This window comes from Oryctolagus cuniculus, chromosome 14 (genome assembly GCF_051225735.1).
Source record: "Oryctolagus cuniculus isolate XC-2025 breed Fujian yellow rabbit chromosome 14, ASM5122573v1, whole genome shotgun sequence".
Classification (NCBI taxonomy): domain Eukaryota; kingdom Metazoa; phylum Chordata; class Mammalia; order Lagomorpha; family Leporidae; genus Oryctolagus; species Oryctolagus cuniculus.
This window is the reverse complement of record NC_142880.1, coordinates 10274816-10301838: the sequence shown is the minus strand read 5'-3', so window position 1 is coordinate 10301838 and position 27023 is coordinate 10274816. Positions and strand designations below refer to the sequence as shown.

The 27023-nt window shown below is 35.4% G+C and overlaps 1 protein-coding gene across 2 annotated transcripts in view; it reads right to left on the bottom strand.

Annotated features, from left to right (window-relative positions):
• The window catches only part of RASA1 (RAS p21 protein activator 1), a 93996-nt gene that overhangs the window by 18349 nt on the left and 48624 nt on the right, over positions 1–27023 (bottom strand). For both annotated transcript variants that reach the window (XR_011381862.2, XM_070056402.2), the window contains exons 5-11: positions 24291–24408; positions 20428–20459; positions 16649–16701; positions 13908–14058; positions 12750–12828; positions 5975–6095; positions 5071–5227 (exon numbers count right to left, since the gene is read on the bottom strand). Coding sequence is in view for 1 of the 2 variants with exons in the window: in XM_070056402.2 (XP_069912503.1) it covers positions 5071–5227; positions 5975–6095; positions 12750–12828; positions 13908–14058; positions 16649–16701; positions 20428–20459; positions 24291–24408 (711 nt within the window). In the remaining variant the exon portion in view is untranslated. The remainder of the gene's footprint in view (positions 1–5070; positions 5228–5974; positions 6096–12749; positions 12829–13907; positions 14059–16648; positions 16702–20427; positions 20460–24290; positions 24409–27023) is intronic.

Below are 27023 nucleotides of genomic sequence, written 5' to 3'. Positions count from 1 at the left end.
GTGGCAGAAGCCCTGGTTAAAAAACACCAACAATTCTGAAACAGAAAATATCAGGTCTTGGGTTGAAAAAGCTCTATAAACACTATGATAAATTTTTTTTTTATTTTACATTTGGCACATCTTCATTTTAGTGCTGAAATTCTAATATAAGGAAACATTTCAAAGCATCCAAAGAAAGAGGAATTACATGACCTCTAAGGAAAAAAAAAAATCCATTACCCCTCAAAGGAGGACATGAGAATGACAAGGAATATGCTGGAACGCAGACAACGACCTTCAAAATGGTCAAGGAAAATTACTGCCAATGTAAAATTTAATGTCTAGCAAAATATCCTTCATCAATGAATGTGAAACAATAAATAAATACTGCCGAAGTAAAGATCTAGGAAAAATTGAGGTATAGAAATTCCCATGAATATTCACTAGAATAATTCCATCACCAAAAGATCTTTCAACTTGTGCTTCTGAAATGGTTAATGTTTTAAGTAAAGTGGCATTAAATGTCTAATACAAAGCAACACGGCCCTTACAGACTTTTTAATACTGCTGAAAATAATCTGGAAAAACTGGACATCTGTGCAACTAGAGTCATGCAGAAGAGCAGCCACACAAAGCAGTGCCGTCCAACACTGTGTCAGTAGCTGGCGCGGCAAGCACATCAAATCACTGCCAAAGACTGTCGATGACTTTCCCCTTAAACTTCATATATGCTACAGGTCGGTGTACTGCATTCCATACTTATACACAGCATGAAATATTTAATGCCTACCATGTATGTGATAACACAATAAAAAAAAGATAACAGCATTTATTCACAATCTGCTTTTGTGCCCTGATGTTTGCATTTTATGACACATAATTTGAAACTCTTGCAGTAACTAGGATAGGGATAACTTAATCTCTTTAAATTGTACTTCAAAAGAACGAGATCTTCTTTTAACTCTAGCAGTTCTCTGTCAAGTATACTGTGGTCCAATCTTTTGATAGTGCAAAAAGATATTTTCAATCTAATTGCACCTGTTCTCATAGAACATGTCAATAATGCTAAAGCTTTTTCTCGAACTTATTAGAAGATTCATATTATCCAAATAAGAAGTACTACTGGTCAATCATTTTAACCTTTCTTTTCCAAGGTTCAGCTTCTGCTCTGAATGTATTAGCTGCTCCTGTCATGAAGCCTCATCACGAATCGTAATTTTAAATAGCATTTCCATAGACCCAACTTTGTTTCAAAGGATTCATTTACTATCTAGAAAACTTTATCCTAAATAGTTGTGGTTTCTCTTTGAGTGACTAACACTCTTCTTCCAAGTGTTTCTCTAATTTCTGCATTTTCATCAGTTTGCAGTGAAAATGTAGTGTCTGGGTATAAATACAGTCTGTCATTTGGATTCACTAAAATGAATGCACTTACGGATAATACTATCTGAATACTACCTAATACTTGACAAAAGTGGTATCTCTTCTATTACTTTGCTTTTTTTTAAGATTTATTTATTTATTGGAAAATCAGAGTGTTGGCAATTCCCAACTGGTAAAACATGCAATTCTTCCCAATTTTGTGAGAGGCATTTTTGCATCACCTTCAGCTTACTGATTCCTAACAAGCTTTCCAGATCTAATCCGATTCTATAGACAGATCTGTAAAAAAAAGAAGTGGGGAGAGACCAAACTGCTTATCACTTGGGAGTTTACAGTTGACATTCTTCTTGAGAAGAAGGTGTTCAGTGGTATGGCATCAGAATGATGTGTCTTGTGCCACTGACTTATTAACTTTTATGCTAATAAAATACTTGAGCTGGGCAAGACAAGATTTACTGGGTTCAATAATCTAAGTTCATTACATTTTCTTAGTAAGTGGTATAATTTGTTTTTTTAACTTTAAGACTACTGCTTTTATCTTGTGAATCTATTGACTTTCCAGTGCAAAAATGAGCAAACTCGTTTATGGTACAAAAATAAATTGTATATTAAACCCCATTATAAAGAAGTAACAATGAAGAAAAAAACCCTAAATTAGCTAGGTTCTTTTCCAGACTCCCTTATATATTTCACAACAATAATGAAAACAATTTTAACTTCCATTTCAATAGAAAGAATGTAGAAAACAAAGTGAAACTAAATTTATGCATGAACTCGAGACTTCATTGGTGATTCACAAAAAAATTGTGAATAAAGTGAGAGTAACTGCATGATTTAACAAGAAAGAGGGATTGAAGTATGGCCACTAGAGCTTTTTTTCTGCAGCTATTATGCACTAATCCTCTTTCCCAATACATAATTAAAATAGCTTATAGAGGGAGCTGTATAATTTCAAGTGTCACAGTTACTGAAATGTAAAAAGACTTGTTTTAATATTTTTAGTACAATAACATTTTACAACCACCAGTGTCTCAAAGGACAGCTACAAAGATTCATGGCACATTACTAGGGAAGCTCTGTTCAACTATGCAAATAAATTCATACCCATCTTCTAAGACTCATCTCAAGAGCCATTTTTTCATATTACAATCAACCTCCTAAATCTGGGGGTTCAGAATCCATGTATTCAAACAACCTCAATGGAAACTATTTCAAAAAGATTTACAATTGTACTGAGCATGTACAGACATTTTTCTCATCGTCAGTCCCTAAATAATCCAGTCTAAGAACTACAAGCAGGGGCTGGCACTGTGGCGCAGCGGGTTAACACCCTGGCCTGAAGCACAGGCAACCCGTATGGGCACTGGTTCGAGACCTGGCTGCTCCACTTCCCATCCGGCTCTCTGCTGTGGCTTGGGATAGCAGTAGAGGATGGCCCAAGTCTTTGGGCCCCTGCACCCACGTGGGAGACCCAGAAGTTGTTCCTGGCTCCTGGCTTCGGATCAGCACAATTCCGGCCATTGCGACCAATTGGGGAGTGAACCATTGGATGGAAGACTTCTCTGTCTCTGCCTCTCCTCTCCTGTGTAACTCCGACTTTCAAGCAAAATAAATAATCTTAAAAAAAAAAAAAAACTACAAGCAGAATGGGCATTTGGCCAGTGCTTTAGCCACGAGTCAGGACACCTGCATCCCACACGGCAGTGTTTGCATTTGACATCTTCCAGCTTCAATCTGATGTAGACCCTGAGACACAGTGGTGACGGCTCAAGTGGTTGGGTTCCTGAAACCAGGATTCAGCTTCCATCTCCTGATTTCTCCCTCATCTTCTGTCCCAAGCCATGTGGGCATTTGGGGAGTGAACCAGAAGAAGGGAGGTCTCTGTCTAGGTGTCTCTCTCTTATGTGTCTCTCAAATAAGAAATTAAAGTTTTAATATAAAACACAAATGTACATTTTATTAGGTATTTTAAGTGACGTACAGATTACTTAAAGTATATAAGAGGGAGGCTGGCGCTGTGGCATAGCGGGTAAAGCTGCTGCCTGCAGTGCCGGCATCCCATATGGGCACCAATTTGGGCCCTGGCTGCTCTCCACTTCAGATCCAGCTCTCTGCCATGGCCTGGGAAAGCAGTAGAAGATGGCCCAAGTGCTTGGGCCCCTGTACCCGTGTGGGAGACCCTAAGAAGTTCCTGGCTTCATATCAGCCCAGCCCCACTATTGCGGCCGTATGGGGAGTGAACCAGCAGTTGGAAGACTTCTCTCTCTCTTTCTGCCTAACTCTTTCAAGTAAATAAATAAATCTTTGAAAAATTATTTAAAAAGTAGACAAGAGGATGTATACAGATTATATGCAAATGTTATATAAGGGAGTTAATATCTTTGCATTTTTGTGACCACTAGGGCTCCTGCAACCAGTCTTACAGGGATATTCTGGTACGATTACTTAATTCAATAAACTTGGCTCCCAAACCTCATCCCTCTTTCATTGTTTTAACTATTTTTATCACTTAATAAACTATATTTGGTGATGAAGAATGTTGCTGTATGTCCAACAGTCATGTCACCCATAACTACTGCAGGTTCACTACTTGTGAGATCCATTCCAGCTACATAGCTGGGCACCAAATGGCTTCAATCTATCAGAGCAGTCTGATTCCCTGGCTACTCAGGCAACCAAAAACTTAATAGTGGGGGGGGGGGGGGGGGGGTGTTGGCTGCACTAAGGCATAGGGGGAAAAAAAAACCTTGAGGAAACCCCATTCTCACCCAACCCAAAACAAAAGCTTTCTAGGGTAACTCTTTTTATGAGATTTTAGGGAGTGTTCAGGCAAAAAAGATGATATCAAGGACAAATGAATTTATGAAATTCTTTCTATAATAAAAAATTCACAATATAAATGCTAAGATTAAAAAAAAAACCTGCTGTAAAGAAAATTTTTTATTCATCACTTCAAATATATTTGACCAATTAAAATAACTGACTACCCATGATATCACAAGTGGTATTAACATAATCTCCTCAAACCACTCAGGGAAAAAAAATGACTAGGTGGCATGCTTTATAGGCATTTCTGTAGATATATTACATAACTTTCACATGATAAGACCTAGACTTGCCAAGTAGAAATGCCACCCCACAGTAAATGATAAATGACAAAAGCTGAATTTATCTCGGATTTCAGAATTTAGATTACAAACTTAATATTTTTAAAAAAATTCTCAAATCAATGTAAGAGAAAAAAAACCTTTGTACTTCAAATCTGAAATAGTCCATTTTTTATTTTCATATTGCAATTGCTTTTTAATGTCAAGTTTCTTAGGAACATACCATAGAGAGTTAATAGTACTGCTTGTACACAGTACTATCAAACATACTGCATTAACAAGACAATGTGATAAGAATTAGAGAAAAAGTGGTAAGACTCAGTGAGTCGCTAAAATCTCATTGGTGAAGACAAGGAGGAAATCTGCTAGATAGGTCAAGTCACCATAAGAAATGTCATTCAAAGATTTCAACATAATACAGTGGAGAACAATTTTCACAATTAAAATAGACAAGGAAGACAAAAATTACCCTCAAAAGTACGTCTGAAATTTCTGGAAGATGTTTTAGGATACTCTAAGTTGATCTGCTATTTTAAATGATCTGACCATATTATTTTATTATAAAATAATTCCAAAAAGGGAAACAGAAACCAATTCTTACCTTCCAAAGAGACTATCGTGCACAACGTAGACAGAACATACACTGAGATCTATTAATCCTTTTGGTTTTGTAGCTCGCTTTTCACTTTCAAAATAAATAAGTTGGGCATCACTGCCCTCTAAGATAAAATATAAATTTTTCCAGCGTTTTCCTTTGCCTGTTTAAAAACAAATTGTTTTCTCTTAGCCAAACAATAATGTGTGAACCTGTACATATTAGAAACATAAAAATTACTGTTGTCCCCGCCAAAAACTGTATATACTTCAAATTTTAATTCCAAGCTTAAACAATGCACCAATCCTTGTATAATGGGAAAATACTTGTTATACTGTTTTAATGAGTCACAGAATAAATAACAAGGTTACCTTAACTGTATCTTCAGAGATTTCATTGTAATCAAATCTCCAAAATACTTATTTTGGAATAATTCTTTTGCAGTCTTAAGGAAAAAATTCTTCTATCAGACACCCACCCAACTTCCCAGTGTGTCTTAATGTCAAATTGAGGCAAATCTATGAAAACAGCAACACCATGAATGTGTTGAGTGCCATAAGGAATTTCTCTTAAAAAAAAAAAAAAAATGGGAAAAGGGGCTCAAGGGAACAGGGCAAAGAATCAAAACACCTAGCCTAGAAGCCACCTTCAAGTTTAAGGGCATACATGGCAACATACAAGTTCGTTCCCTAAGGTTCTGGTGGAAATGAGGACTTAATGTGGATAAACTAAATTCTGAAGAATGCTAACACCATAAGCTCTAAGCAAGTGTCAACTACTAATAATTCATGTCAACACAACTCACTAAATACATACCAAAGTTTAAGCCTTCATATTTACAATGTCCCTCTATCAGCTGTGTCATTGGTAAAACAATGAAGTTAAATTCTCAGTTTTAAGGTTTACTCACCCTTTTTCAGAAGATAGCCTTTCTTAACAATATTTTTATAAAAGGCATCTTTTGTTTTACGACGAATTGTATTGTAGATTTCCTTGCCATCTACTGAATCATTGAGTACTTGTTCTTGATCCTGAATTTTTAAAATTATTAAAATTATTTTATGAATTCTTGATGGAAATGTAGCAAACATCTAAGAAATTTATGATCTTATCTTCAAATTTCTTATTTTAGAGTTATTCTTTAAATCTTAACGGAAATTAAATTACCAATTACCAATTAAAAAGCCACATAAAGTATCTTTAATACTAAAATCTAGACATACAATAACATATAAATTAAAAGCCTTCACTTTCCAAAGAAATTCTGATTTCTTTACCATTTCCCTAGAACATGTCCCATGAACAACCAATAAGCCATTTCCAAAAAGTCAGTTTTGGTATATTTTACAGCAAATACTATGATTTTAAAAGCTTTAGTTTGTCCTATCATAACTGGAAACAGTGACTATAGAATACTACACCCAACTGGAATGAGATAAAGGAAGACTGAAACTGCAGCCACCTGAAAGGCCCAACAGTTCCCTCATTTAACCAAATGTGTTGAAAGCTGTAACCAGCCATCTACAAATGGTGTCCCAATCTTTCTCGTCAACTGGTAAAGTTTCCGACTGTTATCTCTCTAACCCCACTTTTCCCACAGGCCCTGCTGGCTTTTATTGCTTGAATCTGTATAATGCTGACTTTTAGAAACGCATATTCCATATTGTAGCAGAACTGGCATTAATTGCCAAATCCCTCAATTAACAAAAAGATGTCAGGAAAAGGAAAGAGTGCCTCCACAGAATCAATATTCAATTCTACTTTCAGTGTCCACTGCACTTATTTTTACTTTTTTTGTTTATCTTTTGGGCAGTTCAGAACATCTGTAAGGGTTAGTATTTTATGCCTTTTAGTCCAGCTCACTACCTGTTTTTGCACGTAATTTTTACTGCTCATTCCTTTAAATATCGTCTGGGATCGCTTTTAACTACATAGGCGGAAGTATACTTGAGACAGAGATTGAAAGGCCCACAGAACATAAAATATTTAATATCTGGTCCTTGACAGAAAAATGTTGCCAACTCCTGGTCTGGAGTATGATGCAAATAGTGAAATTAGTCATCTCCACTGCATCACCATTTGGTATTTTTACTGTGTTGCCAAGTATTGCAGCACCTTACCAAAAATAATTAAAAGCCATCTTTGTTGTATTTTATTAGCTTTCACAAAACAGCTAACAATTTAGAACTCTTAATTTTCTGCTCATGATGGTAAAAGAGAGAGCTAAGTAAGATGTCTGACAACTATTAGAAGAATCAGAACGTGAATGCAAATAACGAGCAACACTCTAGATTCTACTGTGATGGCAAAATGGACTTCGATGAGCACAACTCAGGCTACAGTCCTCCAGCTGATAATGCACTCAATGAATTTCTAAATGCAACAATCACTGAGTGAACCATTTCATTACTCAGGGAAAGGCAGGAAATATAATAGTCTGATCTAGTTGGTCATTCAATAGAAAGGACATCATCATTATCCAGCTTTGCAGAAAAGTAATCCGAGTATTCTTTAAATTTCTGGTTGGGCATCAAAATTTACTTAGCATCATTTGTAACTGGACAAGTGCTGAAAATGGTTTTTATAAAAGGCGACTGAAGGAAAACGTAGAAATTTAAAAGTTCTAATTGATATTTATAAATCTAAACATAAAAATGCTTTATGCTTATGGACTCAGGAAGACTGTACTCTCCAGCAACAGTATGAGCCACTGAAGTTTTCAAACGTACTGCATTTTGATGATACAAGAACAAGAATCATAACCCAGATCTGGTATTGCATTTTGACAGTGACAGTGCAAGAAGCAGCAGAATAAGTACAGCATGAGAGATGTGACTCAAACATGGAGGCAGCATTTAAACTAAGAGTGTGTCTCCAGGTATGTCCATTTCAAGGATGTAAGCCTTTTATGTCCTGGAAAATACAGAACAAAAATTGGGGTTTTCTACATTTAAATTCTGATTACATTTCCTATTAAAGGTGTTTTCGGATTAGCCCTTTAGTCTTCTACAAGTCATTTGTAAAATGACTTAAGAGTATAAAAAATTTAAAAGGTTACATAGGATCTAGATAGCAAATGGTGATGGCCATGTTGCTGGCCATACAGACTTGTTAGTTACAAAGCACCAATTCTTACTTCAAGATTGAAAGACAGTACTTAGTATTAGTTGCAGAATGGGGCATAATTGTATTTTGTCCCTTAAGATATATTACTATACGAATATTTGGATCTAAATATGTGATTTCAAGATAATATATATAGCTCTTCAAAAATAAAGATGGGGCTGTTATACTGACCTATAAGAACTGAATGAGTCCAATGTATTAGAGAACAATATAAACAAGACATCTTTACCTTCCTAGTGTTAGTCAATCACTAGATGATTAGAGAGAACACTTTTCTTATACATTATTTATCTTCCCTGCTCTCAACAGTTTTGGACAGGGAGGTCTTAGGTTTTATCAGTGCCTCTCCAAGGTAGCTCAGAAGTTAGCTATACAGGTTCCTGAAGCCTGACTTTAGATGTTAATTGTGGCTAAGAAAACTCCATTTAATAAACTGATTCAATAAATGTTTCCTGAGTGCCAGACTCTATTCTAGTTTTTGAGATACATCAGGTAACAAAACAAAGATCCTTATCCTCAAGGAACTTACGCTTCAAAAAGTTCAGGAAAGTGTATGTTGAAAATATCATGCATGGATTTGAAATATTTATGTACCAAAGTACACGTATCTTTTAACTCTAGATTACATGAACTTTTAGAAGTACACTCATATGCTAGCCAGCGAAAGAGAAAATAAAGTAAATTCTATTATAGGTTAGAAGCTGGTAAATGCCTTGCAAGGTATAGCATGTTGCAGTCTTGAATAAGCCATCTAGGTAAGTCTCATTGTGAAGCTAACTTCTAAACAAAAACACCAAGATGAGAGAGTTACACAAGCAGATACCTGGTAGAAAATCATTTTGGGCAGACTCAACAAATACAAAGATCCCAAAGAAAAAAACAACCTGGCACAGTTTAAAAAAGAAAAAAAAAAAAAAAAAGGCATGGAAAGAATGAGAGGAATAGTACAAAGAAAAGAATTCATGCAACTAATGGGATTGCCCTGAAAGGCTTTTGTTTTCCTCTGAATGAAATGTAAAACATCTTCAATATTCAACAGAGGAATGACATGACCTGACTCGTTTTTAAAGGGAACCCTCTAATTGCCGTGAGGTATAAGGCACAAAGGAAGAAGCAGGGAGATGAGTCAGCTTCAGTTGGTGTTCATATTCCAAATTTCCAGATGCATTTAGAAGGGGAACGACATACATTTCCAGATACATTTTGAAGGGAGAAAAGGAGGGGTGGGGAAGGGGAGGGAAGGAGAGTCCAGTCAGGGATGACTCAATGCCTAAAGGAATTTACTCAACCTCTTTGTTCTGTCTCCGTATCTGTAAAATAGTCATAATTATAGTGTCAACCTCATCAAGTTGTCAAAAAATTAGAATAATATATATTTTAGAAGTGCATAATTATAGCCCTAAAAAGTGTCAGTTGTTTTTACTGTAGGGTGTTTGGTCTCCACAGGCTGCTCCTGTTTGCTGCAAGAAGTGTCAGTTTCAGGAAGTAAGCCGACCTTGCTGGATCTCTGCTGTTTCTGGTCACGTTCCTACCTGAAGCTGAGGACACGGGTCACCTCAGAGGAGTGGTATTACTTCGATAAATAATCAGTTTGTCTGTTCTCCAAAAAAAACACAGTAGAATGCTGCTGGAAGGCTAGCGAGTATTTTGACTCGCTACTGTAACCTATTTTCACTCCAGACTCAAAATGCACACTACAAGTACTACTACACAGGTTCTGTATAAACAAATTACTTTATAATTATTTATTTTTTAGATATTCAATGCATTGGATAGCACATTTGCAAAGAACAATTTGAAGTTTGTTCGGTTATGAAACAACTTGTTGTTACACTAAGACACAAAGTATTTGAGGTAATTCTTAAAGTGATCTTATCTATTAAAAGTTTACTAGATGTCAGGCATGTGGCATAGTGACTTAAGAAGCCACTTGGGATGCCCTCATCTCACAGTGCCTGGGTCTGATTCCAATCACACTCTGGGAGGCACCAGATAACAGTACAAGTACCTGGGGCCCTGCCACTCATGGGGGTCCTGGCTTCAGCCTGATCCAGCTTTGGCAGTTGGCAGCATTTGGGGAGTGAACCAGCAGATAGATCTTTCTGTGTCTGTCTCTCCCTCTCTGCTTTTCCAATGAAACAAAAATAAAATTTTAAAAAGGACAGAGATGGGGAAAAAAGGGCACCCTGATACACTGTTGGTGGGAATGTAAACTAATACAACCATTATGGAATACAGCAGGGAGATTCCTCAAAATCTGAAAACATCTATATGACCCAGCAGCCCTACTCATTGGAATTTACCTAAAGGAAATTAAATTATGATATGAGTTATCTGTAGCCCCCAGATTATAACAGTTCAATTCACAATAGCTAAGATATGGAATCAACCCAGATGTCTATCAACTGATGACTGGATAATTGCATAAAGAAAATGTGGTATGTCCATGGTGGAATACTACCTAGCCACAAAAAAAAAAAAAATGAAAAAAAAAAAGAATCATTTTTATTGTCTCTCACAACAAAAAGGATACAACTTGAGGCTATTATGTTTAGTGAAATTAGCCAGTCCCAAAGACAAATATGTGTTTTCTCTGATTTGTGGTGACTAATATACAGACTACAAAAAAAGATAATCTATAGGAATTAAACCGACATTTTGAGATTTGATTATTGTTTATAGCCCTTGTCCATACTCCTAACGAGCATGTTTTTTCTCCTTACTACCTGTTGACTTCTTTACTTAATGGGAGATTAAGCTTGTGATTATAAAGTAAACTAAAAATATGTCACTGCATAAATTAAAAGAAAAATAAGAAAGGGATGGTGGGAATGAGGGAGGTTAGAGTGAGAAGTACTGTGTTCCTAAAACTGTATATACGAAATCTGTTCCACTTACATACAGTTAAAAAGTTAAAAACATGCCATTTATTTTTTTTATAACTATAAAAATATATAATTAGAATTCAGGATGAGAAATTATATGATTTAATTTGTGGAAAAGTAACATTAACAAACTTATGAAACGAAACTGTGACTAACTCAAACAGCCAATGGATTAGGGATGTAATTAAAAATTAGGGACATAGCAATGGTAACCTGTGGCACAATCTGTCACCTGGAGATAAAGGCTCTTCTGACTCCTAATAAAAAAAAAACCTACAACACTGCTCTGTAGAAAGTACATACTGCAATATTTTGATGCTTTTCTTTTTCTAAGTAGGTTTTCCTTATGTAGTAATTAGAATAGTGAGCAGCCAAGATCACCCAGAACTGCCAACAAAAATGCCTCATCTGCATTAACTATAATTATTAGGAAGCTGTCAACCAGGAAGTGAAACTTGAGATGGATTTCTAACAAGCAGAATTTGGATACAGAATAAGAGACAGGAAGGTACACACTGCAATGTAAACCAATAAGTGGGTGCCTTATTGTTGGAGAGCAGAGAGTCATTCATTCAATTAAGATTTATTGAATACTTAATATCAAGTACTGTTTGGGGTAAAACAGTTCAAAGCAAACAAAAATCTCTGCCCATAGACCTTACATTCTACTAGAAAAGCATGAGGAAATGAAGATATTTAAAAATGTGACAGAATTGTGATGACTCTTGCATTTATATTTATTTTCAGAATAATGATTTCTCTTTCAGTAACTGCAATGGGTAGTAGATATAACCACCTAAAGCTAACTTTTTAACATGACAAAAATTGAAAACCACAGACATTACACATTACTGTACAACTTTAGCTGGGCACCCAAAACCTCTTTTACGATTCTTTTTATCCTTGGGATATCAGTACCTTCATTTTCTACATGAGTATACTCTTGAATCACCTTTTCCTGATCCCTGCTACACCCTTTCCCTGACACACTTCAGAAAGCACAATGAGGAGGAAATGAGGGTCAATCACCCTGTGCATGAAGCAACCAATACTAAAGGAGCAGTCCTGTTCTAGGACAATCTTTCCTCTGATGTTCGGGATTACATTCACTTCTTATTTTCTCCAGGATCTTGTACATCAGGTACTGCTGCCACCCATTCTCCTGACCCCAGCCCCACTGCCACCCTCCTCTTCACCTTCCTCTTTACTCAGAGGATGCAGACATTCTCAAACTCTTTCACCACACTACTATAGGCAATTAAAAGGGGGGAGGGAGAGCTCAGTTTAAAACTCTTTTGGCCCTAATGCTCTTCTATAATTAGTTTTTATTTCTTTCTTTACTTACCAAGCTTACCTAGATAAGCTTGGCTGTGATTTATCCCTGTAGCTTCCAATTTTGCCTCCAGCAAACTCATTCCTTGACTTAGTGCAACTTGACAATAGTTTTATTCTCAAAAAGCCACCAAAGACTCCTAATTATCTAGAATCAACATATACAAAAACTAAGAGATTCTCTTAAAATTAATATTCTGAAAGAACCTGAATAATCTGAAGTTTTAAGCTTTATTCAATTTTCACTACATGAATGTGTGCATAAACATAACAACCACTAGAATGTATTTAAAAACTAAAGGGTGTTCATTGTGAAAAAAACAAAACAACGAAAACACTGACCTGCATTGGTACAGGTTCCTTAAGATAATACCCTTCAACAATCTGCTCTTTTCTATAATGATCTATGATGTCACCAATGCTGTTAAAATAAAAATTACTACATTCATATAATTTGTCTCATAAAAACTGCAATATTTTAAATATATATATATATATATATAAACTCTGTTACCAAGAATTATCAAGTCTTTTTTAAAAGGGTATAATGTGAACAAATAAATAGAATAAGTGATTCTAAGAGTCACATCATTTTAGAAAAACAACAAAGTTCTAATATAGGTTTTTAGGTCAGAATAGATGAGTCAGAGATTCCAATTTCCCATACACCTCCAGTGAGCAGTTATGACAACAAAACCATACTTAAGAGTCACTATAAACTGAAGAAATTATTTTAAGTCTACCTTTTGGGGACAGGAATAAGATCACTTCTGAGATACTGAGAATGAAGAACTGAAAAGTGACACTTATTTAGCAAGTAGAATTCAGGTAAACTAAGAATTCTTATGAGAAAATTTATACATTTTGCTGTTGTATCAGATGCAGTTAAGTCATAAAAAACATGAACAGCAGGTAAAGTAGGGAGGGAGGGAGAGGAAATGAGATAGAATAGCAGAGAATGGTAGTGTCAGATGTACTGAATAATCTTACTTTCCGTAACTTTATCAAAATAATAAGTGGTAATCACAAAGGTTTATCTTTCCTGGGAATTATTACTGACATTAATGTTGAAATGGGAGCATTTATTTCCAAAACAACTGAAAAAACTGCCATTTTCCCAGCACCAGAGTCACATAATTTTGACCTTTCTTAAAAAAGAAATTTACTTTTAAAACTAGAAACAATACACTTGAGCTTTATAAGGCGATCATATCCAGGGAATAAAAAGTCTAAAAATAACAGACTTGGAAGAATATCCAGGTCAGTATATTAGCATATATTTAATTAGCATATATAATTTTTTAAATCATGAATTTTGGAAGGACGCAAAGTAAAAGTCATTAATTTATAGTCATGTTTAACACTACTAATTATATTAAAAGTGTTATTTTTAAATAGGAAATTTTACGTAATTTTGAATCCATTATACTATAGTTATCAATATTTCAACTATTTTTTTTTGCAAAAGTAAAAGCTAACTATAAATTTCTTATGATTTACCTGTTATAATATCGGCCTCCCATCATAAACTGATTGTTTGGTGTTGGACATATTTTAAATCGCTGAATATTTTCATTGGTGCGAAAATACAGTGAATAATCCCCAGGAGTATTATCTGAGGGCCTCACAAGAAAACTGCAGACTTGGCCAACTGTAAAAATTAAACTGTTAGTTTTATTTCCTAATTATCAAATTAAAATGAAAAGGAGTTAAATAGTAATTACAAAGTGCATTCAAAGTCATACACATGCAAATTTTCACCAATAACTGCTCTTTAAAAACACTTTTTTCATATTTTCTGGTTTATGATTCACAAGTACCCATCTTGCTTGTCTGCTGTATCTCTGATCTATCATACCAGCTTCATTACATAAAAATGCAAATCAAAAATTTTGCAGCAATTACTTCTGGTCAACAACATCCATACCTTTCATAACTTGGAAAGAAGAGCAACTATATTTAACAGGCATTGGCCGAAACTGCCACATTCTATTTGTAAATTCCTTAATAAAAAGGCCCTAAAAATTAAAATCACTTTTGTTTAGGACAGACTTATTACTTTATCAATATATTCAATTAATAATTTGAAAATAATGGCTAGTAAAGAGAACAGTACCATAAAGCTTACAAAGGTGAATTGAAAATAACTGAAATATTTGTGGAACTATCAAAATCAATATACATGCACTGTATTTCATTCAACAGGCATGATCCTGTAAAGATAAGAAGCAAATTATCACAATAAATATATTCATATTAAGAATTTTGATATTTTCAATTGGCAGTGATTTAATATGGAGATGTTTTTCTGTTTGAATCTTAAAGACATAGGAAAAAACAGGACTTTACTGTTTTTGGAACCCCATAGTGAACACACAGAATAAGATATAATTTTTGTAATTTACTAATAGTGTTATTCATCTAGCCAATGCACCTGCTATCAAGATCATTTTTGACAAAAAGAACTGAAAAAAGAATCCTCCTTAAAGTGAATCTTCCAATCTTAATACACAATTGAAAAGAAATGAATGTGTTTCTTAGTTGATAAAACAAATCATATTTCTTCTAAAATGGAAGATATAAATTATTCATAAAAATGTGGCTGCAAGTGCTTAAGTGTATTTTTCAGGGAAGAAAATCCTGCTAGATTCTCAAAATAACACAGACCAAGATAAAAAACAAAGTAACATAAAAAACTTAAGGATATCCCCCTTCCAGCTTTATATGTCTAAAACTAGAGCCTCAAGTGAATTAAGTTTTTACTACTCTCCAAAATTCAACAAATTCATTAAAATAAGTATTTTTGATCCCACTTTGAAAGTTGTAATTTTGGCTTAGCAATTGGTCTCTATGACTATCATATAGAATTACTATGTTTTTTATGTTTCGAACCTATTTAATATAGATTAGATTAGTAGTAAAATTACACACTCCAAAAACTACCTCAAATCTTCCAAAAAAGCAAATTATTGTTTAAAAGTACATTGCCTTATGGTCTACAACAACAATTCAGACCTCATCTTTAATAATCAATGGATTATTCACCATGCTAATTTATTTCAGCAAATACAGAAATTATGAAACTAGTCATTTTTAAAGAACTAAGACTGCTAAATTACATAACACAGGTTAACCTTGTTTCAAATCTTTCTAAAATACAATTTACTGAAAAACTATTTGGTACGTAATTCACCCTTAAATATTTAGCAAGAATAAATGATGTTAGGATTTTTTTTTTTTTTTTTTTTTTTGGATAGGCAGAGTGGACAGTGAGAGAGACAGACAGAGAGAAAGGTCTTCCTTTGCAGTTGGTTCACTCTCCAATGGCTGCCGCGGCCAACGCACTGTGCTGATCTGATGGCAGAAGCCAGGTACTTATCCTGGTCTCCCATGGGGTGCAGGGACCAAGCACTTGGGCCATCCTCCACTGTACTCCCTGGCCACAGCAGAGAGCTGGCCTGGAAGAGGGGCAACCGGGACAGAATCTGGCGCCCCGACCAGGACTAGAACCCGGTGTGCCGGCGCCGCAAGGCAGAGGATTAGCCTAGTGAGCCGCGGCGCCGGCCAGGATGGTTTTTAAGTAACAAATCCACAATACCAGTCAATTTTTACTTTTAATTTTTAAATTTTCATTATAATAACAGGTTTTGGGAAATGTTAAAATTAGTACATTTTAAATAAGACTCAATTATATAATTCTACAAGTACACAAATACAAGAACATTGGCCTGCTATAGTTAACTGACAATCAAAATAACACATTATCACTCCATGAGGGGCTGAGAGACTAGTTTTTATTGTAATGGAAAGTATATGGCCATTAAAAAGAATAATAAAACTATGCATCTGCAGTTATGCACTGATCTCCCAACATATATCCTAACATAAAATATGATGCACATTGTTGTAACTGTGTGCGTGTGTAGGAGTGAGGAATAGAGATACACAGACACAGAACATCTCTAGAAACATACAGAAGAAAACTGTCATCAAGTTTACACGTAAGGAAAGAGACAGGGCCTGGATTAGAAGACAAATACCCTTTGTTTTATGCCATGTGTATGCTGCAACTAAAAACTATAACAAAAAACAGCAGCTTGTCAGAATCTGGCAAGAAATTAAAATATCCATAAACATTAACTGAACAGTAAAGACAAAACACATTATATGATAAATGGCTAACTCATTTTTTTATTCTTTTAAATAAAAACATTAGAAAAGGCAAGTGAACATAGAAGTACCTGTCATTAGTAAATTATAAGCTTCTTGTTTGGAAATCTTCCCGTGGAACCATCTTAAAAAGATAACAAATTAGATATATAAATCAAAATCTATTATGTTATCATATGATCAGAACTAAATAACGAACAAATTTAATTCAAACTGACAATAAAATAAATGCAACTGATCAAATTATCTAATTCCCATAACATTTGTTACATTTTATAAACATATTACACTCATTTCAATATAAAAAAAAAACCCTAGACCTATACACATAAACTACAATTTCCAAAGTAATAATCAACGTAAAAATAGCTATGAATTTTCAATCCTGTACTGACTATATGCTTGCTTCACAGTTAGCCCTTTTTTTCTTTTTGGGAATTTAGGCAGCGGGGCGGGCAGGGGCACAAGGCTAAGTACAGGTAAAACCCAAACCAGAACCACCCAGAAAATATGATGTTAATTAATTTTTGTCATATTTCCCTCAAAGGAAAATTTCTTATAACATACAGTAAGTTATTTTCTCAAATAATATGAGATTTATGCATACTTTTTGAAAGCCTAAAGGTAAAATTTTGTGATGACAATGAGTTAATACCAACATTAAGCATTGAAAGAAAAGGACTGTTTCTAATTCTATCTGAACCAATAGCCTATCAAACTAGTAAAGTATTTTATAGTATGTATTTTTAAAGTAAAGATATAGGGGCTGGCATTGTGGTGCCTACATCCCATATGGGCACCAGTAAGTGTCCTAGCTGCGCCACTTTTCAAGCTCCCTGCTAAAGCACTTGGGAAGGCAGTTGAAGATATGTCCCAAGTACTTGGTCTCCTGAACCCGGAGGTGAAGTTCCAGGCTTCTGTCTTCAACCTGGCCCAGCCCTGGCCTCTGTGGCCATTTGTGGAGTGAACCAGTGGATGGGAAGATCTCTGTCTCTGTCTCTCCCTCCCTCTGTAAACTCTGCCTTTTCAAAGAAATAAATCTTTATTTTAAAAAAATTAAGAATTCAGTTATTATTGTAAATGGCATCATTTGATTTAACTGAATTATTTAGAATTTACCTTCAAAGAAAATAGCATCTCTTTTAAAGAAAAAAGTAATGATTAGTCATCAAAGGATTTAAAATCTCCTCTTATTTACCTGTGGCTTATCTACCATACTGATTAACACAACCTGACACTTCCCGATCACCTCTACCACCTTGCTGCCTCTTCTTAGCATCTACACTTATTTCAAATAATGAATTTCAGCACAGGATTGAAAGTACATAAAAGACTACAACAGAAAGGTATTTTAAAGTCTAATATAGTTTTCTATTAAAAATAATAAAAACTAATACTTTTGAAATTTATATTTATTAAATAAAAGTTTTCTATTAAAAATACAAATATCCTTGTAATATTAACAAAAATCTAATGTTACAAGTTTTAAGTTATCCACACTATTACAGGTAAAAGTATGAAAAGTCAACTTCAGCTTTACCTTCTTACATAATGAAAAGTTAAACTTACAAATTCTCTCTTAAATCTCATTCCAACATTAACTCACTAATTCGGTTTCTGTGCTGCTCCCAGTGCAAATTATGAAGATTTTAAAAGAAAACTATGGCGACTAAAGCAATCTTGACTGCCTTAAAATGTAGTGGCGCTCCATATTTCATTTTAGTACAGGTAAATTGACTACTTAGTACAAATGCCACAACAGGATTTCTATATTCTGGGGCAGAGTGCACTAGATGAACTCCAAAGAGGAGTTTAAAGCTACAGAAAAAAAGAGAATTCAAAGAGGAGGCTAAAGAAGCAACAGATGGGAGGAGGTAGAAATTAACAAGATTTTTAGCTTAAAAACTGTAGTATCATTTTCTAAAGAGATTAAGAGTTTCATTCATTAGATTTATTCCTATACAATATTTCTCTCTTTTTAGCACACTGTTTGACACTGTGATTAAAAACATGACACTTTATTCTTAAGCAGACCCTACTCTAGCTAGGAAAAAAAAAAAACAAACAGTGTGTAACTGTAAAAATGACTTAGAAAACTCAGTAACTGTGATGACAGATACACAGACAGAAAAGCACCAACTCCAGTATGTACAGAGGAGAAGATGGAGGAAGAGTTACAATGGGAGGAGTGACAATAAGCTAAGTCTTGAAGTCTGAAAGAGTTGGGGACTCTGGCCCAGGAAACAGAGCTTGAGCAGTAGTATAAAGGAACACAACAGTATAGTGTGCATTTGAAGACCTCCAAGATGGCGGGTATAAAAACAGAAATGACAAGGGATAGGACTAGGAAAGGATAAGAACTAGGTCACAGATGTCTCTTCAGGCTCTACTAAGATAACAACAGAGAATCAGCTAAGGATTTTAGGTGAGAAAGAGATACAATCAATTATGAGCTAGTAGAAGAAAGAATCTGAGAGGACTGGAGAGTTAATACAGACCAACTTAGAGATATTGCTATATCAGAACCTTGTAGAAAGTTATTTTAAAAAAGCCTGAATTAGAATATGTTTATTACTTAAGACAAAGAAGAGGTTACACATACATACATTAAATATTTTAGGAGATAAAATCATAGGACTTGGTACCAAATAATGGAAACAGAGTAAGAAAGAAACTCAACCAGTTATACCATCCACTTAATTTCAAAAGGCATTCATATATGTTACCGAAAACACCTGGGAATTTAAGACACTTCACTGCCATAGCACCACCTTAAGAAATTAAAGGAAGCACACACACACATCAAATAAATGAGCAAGGCTAACTTTGCTTATGCTAAGCATGAAATGAGTGAAGATTATAACATTAAGAAAATGGAAGAATGAAAATGGCATTAAATAAAAGATGCCCCAGTGAAAGTGGGATTTATACATTACACTATGAGAAAACTGGATGTACTTTTAAATACTGACATTTGACCAATATTTAAAATAAAATGAACCTACACTAGTGTTTAAAATAACAAAAATCTAGATTTAGATTTTCTCTTAAAAATCAAGATTTCACATTCTTGTACATATCAACTACACAGAACAGTTACCTTACAATAGGCAGACTTTCTAGTGGAAACACTTCAAAACTAATACAATCAACAAAGTACACTGTCATTGACTGCAGTCTATTTTTAGCTACAAGGAATAATATAAAAATGTACTTAGAATATACCTCATATAATCCACCTATAGAATGACAGAAAACTAACTTTTAAAAGCTCTAATGAAAAGGTATTAGAAGACGAATAGTCTATTAAAATAATATGAATAAGAATTGAGATTAGCAGTTAAGATCTTTAAAAGAAATCTTACATAATCAAAATCAGTATGAATAGAAAAACTTCGTAGAATCTTGCTGAAATAGCAAATGATCTTGGAGAAAATTACTCTGACCACCACCAACAAAACACTGAACTATAAAATTTATAAAATGTACACCTACAATAAAAGAAAAATAATGATAAAAAGAAAACAAAGAAAAATTTGAAACTGTGACATTAATAATATTAATGTAATATTTAACAGAAAGTCTTTAGTTTGGTAATACAAGTTTTTGTACAAATTTTAGATCATCACCTGTTATTTAAAAATAAGACCTTATTACCTAGCCCCTGAGAAAATACTTAGACATCATTCCCTCAATGAATTAAAAAAAAAAAAAAATTAATCCAATCAAGAATAGATCTAAAAATATGTTCGGCTGAAGTTTTCTCATTAGAACGTTTACTCTCCCTCCCTGTGTCTGTCTGTCTCTCTATATATATGGTTTTCCCCTTTTAAAATTAACACAAACTTACATTTTGCCTTCATGTGGATCTTCTTCCCGACCCTAAAGGGAAGACATTAAGACAGTATTTTATATAATTAACTATTAATCTACTTTTATTAAAACCTCTGTGTCCCACTCTCAACCCCAATTCCCGTCTGGATTCATCACTGCAGCTTTGTCCTGCATTTTGAAAAATCAAATAGAATAAAACCAGATTTTTAAAACTAAACTTTGATTATCTCCCTGCTGCCTACAAATTCTTCCTTCTGCAATGAAAGTCCTTTACCAAAAAATTCAAGTCTATGTTGCTTGTCTGATGTTATCAACGGTCTTTATATACCTATAGAAAGCCATATATAACTATCTATTTTGCTTCCCTACATTTTTCTACCACTACAGACTATTTTCTTTTGTGGAACTCCTAAAAAATGAGTATATAAAATATATCTTATTATCTTTTGAACTTTACTTAATCTGTACTCCTATTTTTCAGATACACTAGTGTTATTCATACTACACAGTGGCTACAAACATCTTAAGGTCTTAGCCTTAAGTCTTAGTTAACATTCACCACCACAGGCAACAGCTATAAGAACTAGCACAATGCTGGATGCATAATTTTCACTGAAGTCTCTACTGAACTGCAATCCTAACATAATACCTGACACTGAATTTTCACTGAATACACAATAAGGAAAGAAGAGAAAAATAGTCTAAGCATACATGGATTTAATTCTCTCAATTTTGTCCTCACTCATTTAAATACCTAATCAAACTAAGATCCAATCACCATACCCAAGGCAGTATGCTAAAGCAACAACAATAAAATGAATAGAAGGGCCGCATTGTGAGGCAGTGGGATAAGGTGCATGCAATATGTAAAGTTGGCATCCCCTATCAGAATGCTGGTTCGAGTGCTGGCTGCTCTGCTTCCAATCCAGTCTCTGCTAATGTGCAGGGAAGGCAGCTGATGATGGCCCAAGTGCTTGGGCTCTTGACACCTATGGTTGACTTTGACTGAGTTCCTGGTTCTTGACTTCAGCCTGGCCCAGACCTGACTATTTCGGCCATCTGGGGAGTGAACCAGCAGATGGAAGATTTCTGTCTCTCTGTCCTTCTCTCCCTGTCACTCTGCCTTTCAAATAAATATATATATATTTTTTAATAAGTGAATAGCATTTTTATAAATGAATAGCCCAAAAGGAATTCACCTCTTATTGACACAAAAATTAATGTTATATGATGCAATGGAATACAGAACAAAGTGCTCTATAAACACAGGAGGACACAGTTTAACCTGAGAATCTACAAAAGCATAAAACCTCTGTCAAAGAAGGGGTGACACCTCAACTGAGTTGATAAAGATGAATAAAATTTGACATGACAAGAATATCAAAGAAGAGGAAATACAGGTACAGAGATATTCACGCTACAAACATTTACTGAATGCCTACTAATGCAGATACTGTTCAAAGCAATGGGGAGACATCAGTAAATAAAATCTCCTCTCAGAGAGCATATATTCTAACGTTAAGACATAAAAGTATAAATGTGCTTTAAAAACAATAATCTGAATTTTAATGTGGGAAATTCCTTAAACCCAACCATTAACACAATGCTTGGAACATGCTCACAATGTAGATAAGGTCCAAATGGCTTTCCAACCCAAAAGGAACTGACAACCTTCCAATGAATTCTAATTCTAATTCTAAAATTATAATAATACTGGTTTATAATTCTAACTTGGAATTCTTCCACTAAGTATGGCTATATTCCACAAACTATGACTATATTCATTTTTAGCAGCAATTCCACATTGCTTATTCCTACTGAGGTGATAACCCTTTGCTTTTTCATGTCTCCTTATCTTAGACTGGGTTTGTATCTTATTTTTCTACCAACACTGGGTACTTTTCAATTATCTTTATTACAGTTTATCTTGTTATATCTGATTTAGAATTCCAACAGCTCAAGGATAGTTCAACGACACTACAATTCCTTTAAATCATCTAGAAGAGGGTGATATACAGCAGGGAGATGGAAACCCAACATTGAAGTTTAAGAAATTCTGTAGAATATCTCTCTATGTAACTCTGCCTTTCAAATAAAATATAATAATTTTTTTTTAAAAAATGTTGTAGGAAAATCAACATAGGCAGAAAGATGCCTCAGTTTCTTTTTTTTTTTTTAAAGATCTATTTATTTATTTGAAAGTCAGAGTTACAAGGGAAAGAAGGAGAAGCAGAGAGAAAGACAGACAAAGAGGTCTTCCATCCATTGGTTCACTCCCCAGTTGGCCACAACAGCTGGAGCTGCACCGATTCAAACCCAGGAGCCAGGAACTTCTTCTCTATCTCCCACATGGGTGCAGGAGCCCAGGCACTTACATCATCTTCTACTGCTTTCCCAGGCCATGGCAGAGAGTTGGACAAGAAGTGGAACAGCCAGGACTTGAACCAGCAACCATATGGGATGCCGGCACTGCAGGTGGCGGCTTTACTCACTACACCACAGTGCCAGCCCCAATGCCTCAGTTTGAATATTTTTTGCCTATATGGAATAAGTATTTCTCCCACTATTAGGATACAGAATACTAATTTAGGGATTAGCTGTTCTAATCCCCATTCTTCTACCATGTGACTATGAGTGCGGAATATATCACACCATTTCCTCAACTCCTTCCATCTTTTCTCTATATTTTACTTTTGTACACCAAAATCTGGTTGCCAGGATATGCACACAAGATGATTAATTCTAAAGAAAAATATTCTCCACTACCATCTTTCTGGAGCAAATCAGAGTATGGGTTTCTGAATGTTACAAGGTCCACAGCATAATTTAAAATCAGTAGGTTCGAGGGTTATAAAAGAACAGAAAGCCATCTATCTTGCTAGATAAATCGGAAAGGAAAGCATGACTTCCGAAATTATAATGTCTGGCATATCTTAGTGGTAGTGAACACTGAATGCTCACTTGTTATTTAAAAATGCACATATATGGTAATTTTTACAGTGTGATAACATGACTAATAACACATTATATGATGGTAACAAAAGAATACTGAAAATACAGAACAATTTGTGGAGGCCGGTACTGTGGTGTAGTATGCTAAGCCTCTGCCTGTGGTACCAACATCCCATATGGGAGCCAGTTTGAAACCTAGCTGCTCCTCTTCCGATCTAGCTCTAGGTTAACGGCCTGGGAAAGCAGTGGAAAATGGCCCAAATGCTGCACCCAGGTAGGAGACATGGAAGAAGCTCCTGGGTTCAGACAGGCCAATCTTGGCTATTTCAGCCATTTGGGGAACCATTGGACAGAATACCTTTCTTCGTATCTCTCTCTCTCTCTGTGGAACCAGTGGACAGAATACCTTTCTTTGTGTCTCTCTCTCCCTCCCTCCCTCCCTCCCTCTCTTTCTGTAACTCAAACTCTCAAATAAATAAATCTTAAGAAACAAAACAAAAAAACCGTGTGTGGTAATAAATGTGTAATGTACTTGAATTTTTCCAAGGTTACTGAAAAATTATACATATATTTGATAGCTAAACTATTTGAAACCAAACCATGATCAGTCTTAAGTAATTTCATTTGAGTAAGAATAGGAGAGTGATAAAAAACTACAAAAATAAACAAATTTTTAAGACATTTTTAATTCAGAAACTCACAAAACCTTTCTGAAAATTGGCAGGTACATATTTTAACAAATTGGCTTGGCTACTTTCTTTACAAAAAATAGCATTTCCTAGAAGTAAAGATTTCTTAAGGAAAAATTTCCTGTACTTATAAAGTCTTCCATAAAAGAAATCATACGTAAGTAATTTCCATGATTATGAAGAAGTTTGATTCTTTTAAAAAATATTTAGAATTTTGAGTTGAAAAGAACAAACTTACCACCTCTTCCACTAGGTCTTCAACAATAAGGCCTTGCTCGTCTGTTCTTAGATTTGTAACCCACATCCATCCATCTTCTAATTCATTATGAACAATGAACATATCTCCTTTTAAGAAACTAAAGACATCAATTATGAAGTTATTAAAATAAAAAATGTTAATCATGGAGTTCTGAGTAGTTGTATTCCATAAGCACAAATATGATACTGGGAAAATGTAGGTGATTATAGTCCTAAGCCAGGAGCCAGGTGCTTCTTCCTGGTCTCCCATGGGGTGCAGGGCCCAAGCACCTGGGCCATCCTCCACTGCCCTCCCAGGCCACAGCAGAGAGCTGGACTGGAAGAGCAGCAACCGGGACTAGAACCCGGTGCCCTTATGGGATGCTGGCGCCACAAGGCAGAGGATTAACCAAGTGAGCCACGGCACCAGTCCCTACAAACAACTTCCATTAAGTAAATCTATTCTCACATTCTTAAAAGTTTCTTTATACTATTCCAAGTTTGTTTCTTAGACAAGATTCAGAAAACAAGTTGTGTACAAAACTTTCCTCTGTACTGGATGATCACAAAACATCACAAGAAACTTAGTTATACAACTCTTCTAAAAGGTGGCCACTGCTGCACTAACTGAATGGCAGTACACATTATTCTTTAACTATTGAAATTATTCTTTTCTAAAATCATCCAAATGAGCACATTAAAAAAAAAATCTTGAGTGTAAAATCAGAATATATAAACAAGAACTGAAAATGTAAAATGGTGCAATTTCTTGACTAAAAGTAGTCTTTAAATTTCAAGTTCTGTTACTATTGCTATGCCAACGTTTTATGGTACAAAAACAAAAAACTTCTAAAAAAAAGATTACTAGCACCAACAACATAACCCATAAGATTCTTTTGTACTATTTTGCATTTCCCCAAAAGAGGTTAAAGTACTTTATTAAATCACATTAATTTTCAGATATTTTTACCTTTTAAAATATTTCACAGGTATGCACAAATTTTTCAAAAAATTCTAACACCATACAAATTTATATTAGCAAATTAAAAGTTATAAATTCTAATTTGTTTGAATTACCATCTTCTTAGATCATCACTTCTGCTTTTGTTGGGTCTCAAGACTCATCTATCTATCTATATATATATATATATTTTTTTTTTTTTTTGGACAGGCAGACAGGCAGAGTGGACAGTGAGAGAGAGAGACAGAGAGAAAGGTCTTCCTTTGCCGTTGGTTCACCCTCCAATGGCCGCCGCGGCCAGCGCGCTGCGGCCAGCGCACCGCGCTGATCCGATGGCAGGAGCCAGGAGTCAGGTGCTTTTCCTGGTCTCCCATGGGGTGCAGGGCCCAAGTACCTGGGCCATCCTCCACTGCACTCCCTGGCCACAGCAGAGAGCTGGCCTGGAAGAGGGGCAACCGGGACAGAATCCGGCGCCCTGACTGACCGGGACTAGAACCCGGTGTGCCGGCGCCGCTAGGCGGAGGATTAGCCTAGTGAGCCGCGGCGCCGGCCCATCTATATTCTTAACAATTGATATCTTAAATGGCTCTTATTTATCTTGCATATCTACTGACATTTATTCACATTAGAATTTAAAACAAATGTTTTTAAACATTTACTAATTACCATATTATATATCTCATTACATAAACTACATGAGTATTCATTATAACTTTTAAAAGTTTATCAAGAATACTACTATACATGTCTGCAAGTCTCTAATGTCTGCTTCCAACTGAAAATGGACAGATTCTCACATCTGTTCCAGCACTCAGTCTGTTACTACATCATTTTTTGCTTAAAGGGTACAAAGAAAATCTGGCTTCACATAAATAAGTACCTATGAAAAGAGTATTTTAATAACCTTTTCAGATAATTACAGATATTCCCTGGTATTGTACCAAATATAAATATTCTATATTACACTAACACAAGTGTTACTTTATCTTATAGCTTAGTTATAATGTGGTATCTAAAGCTATGTGTCAGTGAACTTTATGCATTCAAATGACATCAATTGGTCTATTTTGCACTCTGGATATCTTAACTGCACAGAATTTTCTAACATCCTGCATTGAACATTTAGAGAACACAGTTTCAGGGGCCGGCACTGTCGCTTAGCGGATAAAACTGCCACATGCAGCACTGGCATCCAATATGGGCGCCAGTTCGAGTCCCGGCTGATCCACTTCCAACTTTCTGCTATCGCCTGGGATAGCAGTAGAAGATGGCCCAAGCCCTTGGGCCCCTGCACCCATGTGGAAGACCTGGAAGAAGCTCCTGGCTCCTGGCTTTGCAACCACCAACCTCTGGCTGTTGCAGCCACTTGGGGAGTAAACCAGCAGATCAAAGACCCCTCTTTCTCTCTGCTTCTGCCTCTCTGTAACTCTGCCTTTCAAATAAATAAATAAATCTTGGGGCTGGTTTTGTGGCATAGCAGGTAAAGCCACCACCCGCAGTGCCGGCATCCCATATGGGAGCCAGTTCGAGTCTGGCTGCTCCACTTCTGATCCAGCTCTCTTGTGGCCTGGGAAAGGAGAAGATGGCCCAAGCGCTTGGGCTCCTGCACCAGTATGGGAGACCCAGAAGAAGCTCCTGGCTCCGGATAGGTACAACTCCGGCCATTGTGGTCAATTGGGGAGTATACCAGTGAATTGAAGCCCTCTCTCTGCCTCTCCTCTCTCTGTGTAACTCTTTCAAATAAATAAATCTTAAAAACATAAATAAATAAGT